General features: G+C 28.4%; 1 protein-coding gene across 4 annotated transcripts in view; it reads right to left on the bottom strand.

Annotated features, from left to right (window-relative positions):
* Positions 1-5,417, bottom strand: part of LOC106456939 (G-protein-signaling modulator 2-like) — a 56,801-nt gene that overhangs the window by 32,609 nt on the left and 18,775 nt on the right. For all 4 annotated transcript variants that reach the window (XR_002610040.1, XM_013916317.2, XM_022382735.1 and 1 more), the window contains exons 4-5: positions 3,036-3,178; positions 1,327-1,450 (exon numbers count right to left, since the gene is read on the bottom strand). Coding sequence is in view for 3 of the 4 variants with exons in the window: in XM_013916317.2 (XP_013771771.1) it covers positions 1,327-1,450; positions 3,036-3,178 (267 nt within the window). In the remaining variant the exon portion in view is untranslated. The remainder of the gene's footprint in view (positions 1-1,326; positions 1,451-3,035; positions 3,179-5,417) is intronic.

Genomic DNA, 5,417 nt, shown 5'->3' with positions numbered 1-5,417 from the left:
GCAATGCCAGATAACTCAGCTAGTAATTCATAAAGGAAGGAAGCTCAACTTATTAAAACAGAAGTGTGAAGTAAACAATGGACATAATACAACATTCAGTCCTTTACTTTACAAACTTAATCACGTGTACTCTTGTACATAAAACTGTCTTATTATTAAGTCTAATACACAAAAAGTTTATAAAAATTACGTCATTTGTGAAGATGTTTTACAGTAAAATACCCCAACTTTGTTCAAAGTATAGTATGTTAAAGCAGTCTTGCACTATAAATTACCAAATGTTATCTTTCTGGTGGATGATTCAAGTACTTAATCATAGTTCATAAAATTTTAAGCCTTACAATACAAAATCATTATCAGAATCCCTGCCTCTGGATAACAAAACTTTTATTTTTTGTTAAATAAAAAAGTTAAAACATATTTGTCACTGTCACCACTTATTACAATGAATCTTAACACATTAGTATATTAGATGCATCATGAATTCACACCTGCCTACATTCATTCCCTTGTGCACTCTATGACAGGACAATTTCAAGCAGTTATCAAGTTCAGAGGGGATACAACCAAATATTAAAACAAGAAACAATCTCTGAGGGCACTCAGAAAACATTTTTGTATTTGTCGTTCATCTGCTGTAAAATGTTTTTGACAGTTTACCTGTTAATAAAGATGTATGTGTGTGTCTGGATGAATGACATATGCATCAGCTTACATCACACAATATCCATAACCATTTTACACTAGTTCTGGAATTTCAACAAAGCACAATCTCATAAAAAAATTAAAGGAACAGAGAAAAGTGTGAAAAAAATTTGGTGATGTGATAAGTTTTTCTAGCATTGTAAATATTTATTACAGTATCCCAGCTTACAGATATAATAAAAAATAAAACACAAATATGAGTTATATCTTCTGATAGTTATTTTAAGAATCACTTTAGAATATAAGGCATGACAGAAGCTATTGACATACTTTTAAAAAGTAATAAGAGGTTAATATAATTCTTAGATAAAGACAAATTATGGTACAGTTGTTAGGTTTATCTTCGGGTTGTTTTTATTGACCATAAGTAAGCATAAATTCACAAAATCTAAAGATATTACTCTTTCTTTAGTTGCTTTGAGGATAGCAAAAATACACAAAGATCACAACAATCCTCTTTTATATTCTCAGAAACTGACTAATAAGCAAGAGAACACACAACCTCATACATTTATTAGTATGAATGTGATACAAAAGAAGCTACATATATCAAAATATCTTTTATATGCATTTATCCTTAAAAAATACTCTAATAACCAGGACGTATGCAACAGCACCAACCTCTTGATGAAACGAAACAGCTTGAGCAAAGTTTCCTAATAGATAGTACGTATTTCCCAGGTTTCCACAGGCACGTCCTTGTGCAGATCTGTCACCTAGCTCTTTCATTAGCATCATATTTTGTCTGGAAGGTAAAAATACAAAATATTACTTACTACAAAAGATAGATTTCTACAATAATAATTACTAATTTTGTTATTTAAAAATGTTTTAAAAGCTTTTGACAAGTATTACATTGTAACATTTCGATTATAAAGGAAAGACTGATCTATAATGATGTAGTTTAAAATTCCCCAAATGGATTGTCAGTTGACTCACACCAAAAGTTTAGAGATAATTGAAAATAAAAACTTTGATAAAAAAACACACAATAACGTTACTTAAAAGTAATGAGTCAGAAATAATAATTAGATAAACTAAGCAAAAAAGAACTAGTTTTGGTGCAGGAGCTTTAAGAAAGGTCACCGAGATTTTGTAATATTACTCTACCCACTTTTTCTCTGCCGTAATAAACTAACAATAATCTACAAGCCAAACAACCTACAGTATAACGATGAGTACAAAGCAATGATCTTTTTTCTATCCAATGTTTTTAAATTATGCATCTAACCATTGTTTTACCATAAACCTAAGTTGTTATGTTTTTGAAAGTTGACAAAAAAAAAATAATAATTCAAATGATGTTACTTGTGCAACAGAAGGTTATTATAAGAGAGATTGTGTCTGATCTGGTCTTTGGATAAAAAAACAAAAACTAAACTTATGATGAAAAAAAATTATTTTTAAGGATATAGTTCAAATTTACAAATACAACACTGGCAATGGATTCATGATAAGGAAACGAAGGCTAATAATGAAGATGAAGACAGTTGACAAAACACAAAACATTTTATTTACAAGGTTAGAATGTTTCAAAATATACTTATTCTATCTTCAGCAAAATTTGAAAATAGTGTTACAAATATATTTAACTAAAACTATAGTATCATTAATCAGTAGTTAACTTAGTTATTGAGTAAAGTAGTAAATGGAAGGATAAAACAAAAACAATTATAAATATATTGCAAAACAGTTGAGTTTTAAGTGTGTAAACTTAGAATAATTTTTAGATCAAGAGAGATTTGTAAGTCGTTAAGAGTAGGACAGTCTTTAGCTACGAGTAAACTTTCAAGGTCTGAATATCCTGTAGTAATGACAGAGAAATCGTTAAATGAAATGTTGTGAATCATGGTTTCAGCCCATGAATGGATGGATGAGTGGTTGGTCAGTTCTGTTCGATACTCCTAGATGTTCCACTCGAAAACTAGTCTGTGAACATTTAGGAGTATCGAACAGAACTGACCATCCACTACTGTTTTGCTATAAATCTATAATCTTTTTTGTTTTATCCTTCCGTTTACTACTCTACTCAATAACTAAGTTATCTAATGATTAATGATACTATAGTTTTAGTTCACAAATATCTTTGTAACACTTTTTCCAGATTTTCTTGACGATGGAACAAGTGTTTTGAAAAGTTGAAACCTTGTAAATAAAACGTTTTGTGTTTTGTCAACCGTCTTCATCTTCATTATTAACAAATATAAGTTTGAAGCTTTCATTTTTTTGTTAGTTTTTATAACAAGATACAACACAAATATTTATTTTTTAGTACAAACTATGACTATTCTTAAACATGAAAAAATTATCTAACAAAATACACAACTTACTCATAGTACTCCACTGCTTTTTCTAGGCACACCTTCACCTCTTCAGGAAACTCTCCTGGGTCCTGCTGACCTAAGCGAGCCATGTGTTTACCTTTAACATGATACACATTTCCAAGGTTGTATAGAGCCCGACCTTCACCAACCTATCAGAAAGAGAAAAATTGACAAGTTAGCTACAAAGTTAACTTGCTGAGAAATACCGGAACAGAATTCCTAACAAAACAACACAAGTCCAGACACCAAACTGAAAATCTTAATATCGGAGTGATATTATCTTACAAGTTAAGAAACAATTGTAGTTTAATTTCATATTAATCAGTTTTAAGGTTCACAAATCATTTAATAAGAAAAACAATAAAACATAAAAAAAGAAACTTTTAAAAATGACTCTACATGCAAAAAAAAAGTTAAGAGTTCAAATATTATCCTGAATTTAGGTTTTGTGGATTCATAATCAAAGTATGTTCATATAGATTACTTAATTGTTTTAGTCACGAAATTTCAGAAATAAGCTATTAACTGCATACTTTTAGCATCATATTTACTTTCCTTCTTTGTATTATAAATACACTTTCTCAATAAGACTGAAATGCATTTTTACTAAATGAAGGAAATAGTAATACTTTATCAAGAACAATGTTTAGCCTGACTTTTTTTGGTAAGTTTATAAAACAAGACATTTCTTTTTTTTCCTTTGATTCATTATGTGTATGTGTTTTTCACTAATTAGCTGTACCTAAGATATGGAGAAAAAAAAAATCTTACAACAACTGATGAAAGTAAAACAATGTTTTTCCTACTGAAAAAATTGTTTTTATAAATTACTGCTTCTCAGCAAGAGAAAACATATTACCTGCAGCATTACAGAAAAAAAGGAATGATCTATACTATTTATGTGCATCCAGGATTTAATACAGGCAGCTTCCTATATTTCTCAAAACTGCTCAGGAAAATCAAACTAGTAGCATTATTAATAATTTCTATTTTCATCCTAGCCTAATTACCAAGTTACTTAAAGTAATAAAAGACAAAGAACATTTTGCCTACTGCAATAGAGTTAACAACTTGTTTCCAACTCAAGTATATTTATTTGTTCTTTTACTAGAATAAACGTTTTTTTCTTTTACTTTTACTCCATAGTTGCATATTCAGCCACTGTTGGAACTGATCGTATATGTTAATCAAAGAATAGTCTATAAAAAACATCTATCCTATATTAGTAATAAGTGGCTTAGCATTAAATATAAGAGGAAAAAATACTTCACAAACTGTATTTAATATATGTTAAAATAAAATGTTAAAAATTGAATCTTTCATCTCATTAGGGTAGATTTTGATATTCAGTAACGCATAAATTCCCTTTGTGGAAACCCTGTACTTATTAAAAATAATTATCTACAAAACCTATCTGTCTCTTTAACTCTCTTACATATAATAGAGACCCAAGCACTATTAATGTAAATTAAAGCTTCTAGCTCATCATGCTTCAAATTCAAAGACACAATTCTAAAATTATATGTTGACCATGAACAGATGTCTTCAGATTGAAAGAACCATATTATTATGTGGTTGTTTGAAAACCATCAAAAGTAACAAATACAGAAGTTAAATGCAGATAATAAAATGTGAGCATATAACCTAACTAGCTACTGTAAAAAAAAAACTTACTGTGATGTCCATGTAACATGAGTATCAAAAGCTGTATGGTCAAGTCTTTGAGCAGTTAAGTTACAAAATCTACCAGGATTACATATATTTTTAGTTAAAACCATGAAAACATTTCTATTATATTATTTCTTACCCATTCGTAAAGTATTGTTTAAGATGCTAACACTATTGTTTTAAGTAACTTACAAAATCCGTCATAACTTTTATGTTTACCTCAAGTTATTTTACTTGTTAACACCCAAAAACTACTACTAATTTACAATTAATAAATTCCAAAAGGACTAAAGAATTTCATATGTTGATACCCAAAACTACTACTAACAGTAAATAAATATTAAATCCAACAGGACTATGAATCTCTCTGTCATGGCTAAAAAACAACTTTTGAAAGTTTATAGTTATTAAATACAGCAACATTGAGAAACCTTCATTAAGACCCAAGATCTACTTCTAGAAATCAATATTTAGAAAACCACTGACCTGTAATAATTTTTCCTAACTATTATAATAATACTAATTCTAACTATTACTATAACAAAATCCATTAGAATTAAACTGATATAATAATTAAAATTAAATACAAAATAATTACAAACTATTTTGGTTAATATTTTAGATTTAGAAACCACACTAATAATTACAGGTACAAATAAAAAAAGTTTTACTACAGTACATCTTTTGAGAGTTTTTAATATAATAATAATAATAATATAT

Source organism: Limulus polyphemus, unplaced genomic scaffold, assembly GCF_000517525.1.
Source record: "Limulus polyphemus unplaced genomic scaffold, Limulus_polyphemus-2.1.2 Scaffold273, whole genome shotgun sequence".
NCBI classification, from domain to species: domain Eukaryota; kingdom Metazoa; phylum Arthropoda; class Merostomata; order Xiphosura; family Limulidae; genus Limulus; species Limulus polyphemus.
The sequence above is the reverse complement of the archived record's forward strand: the minus strand, read 5'-3'. Positions and strand labels throughout refer to the sequence as shown.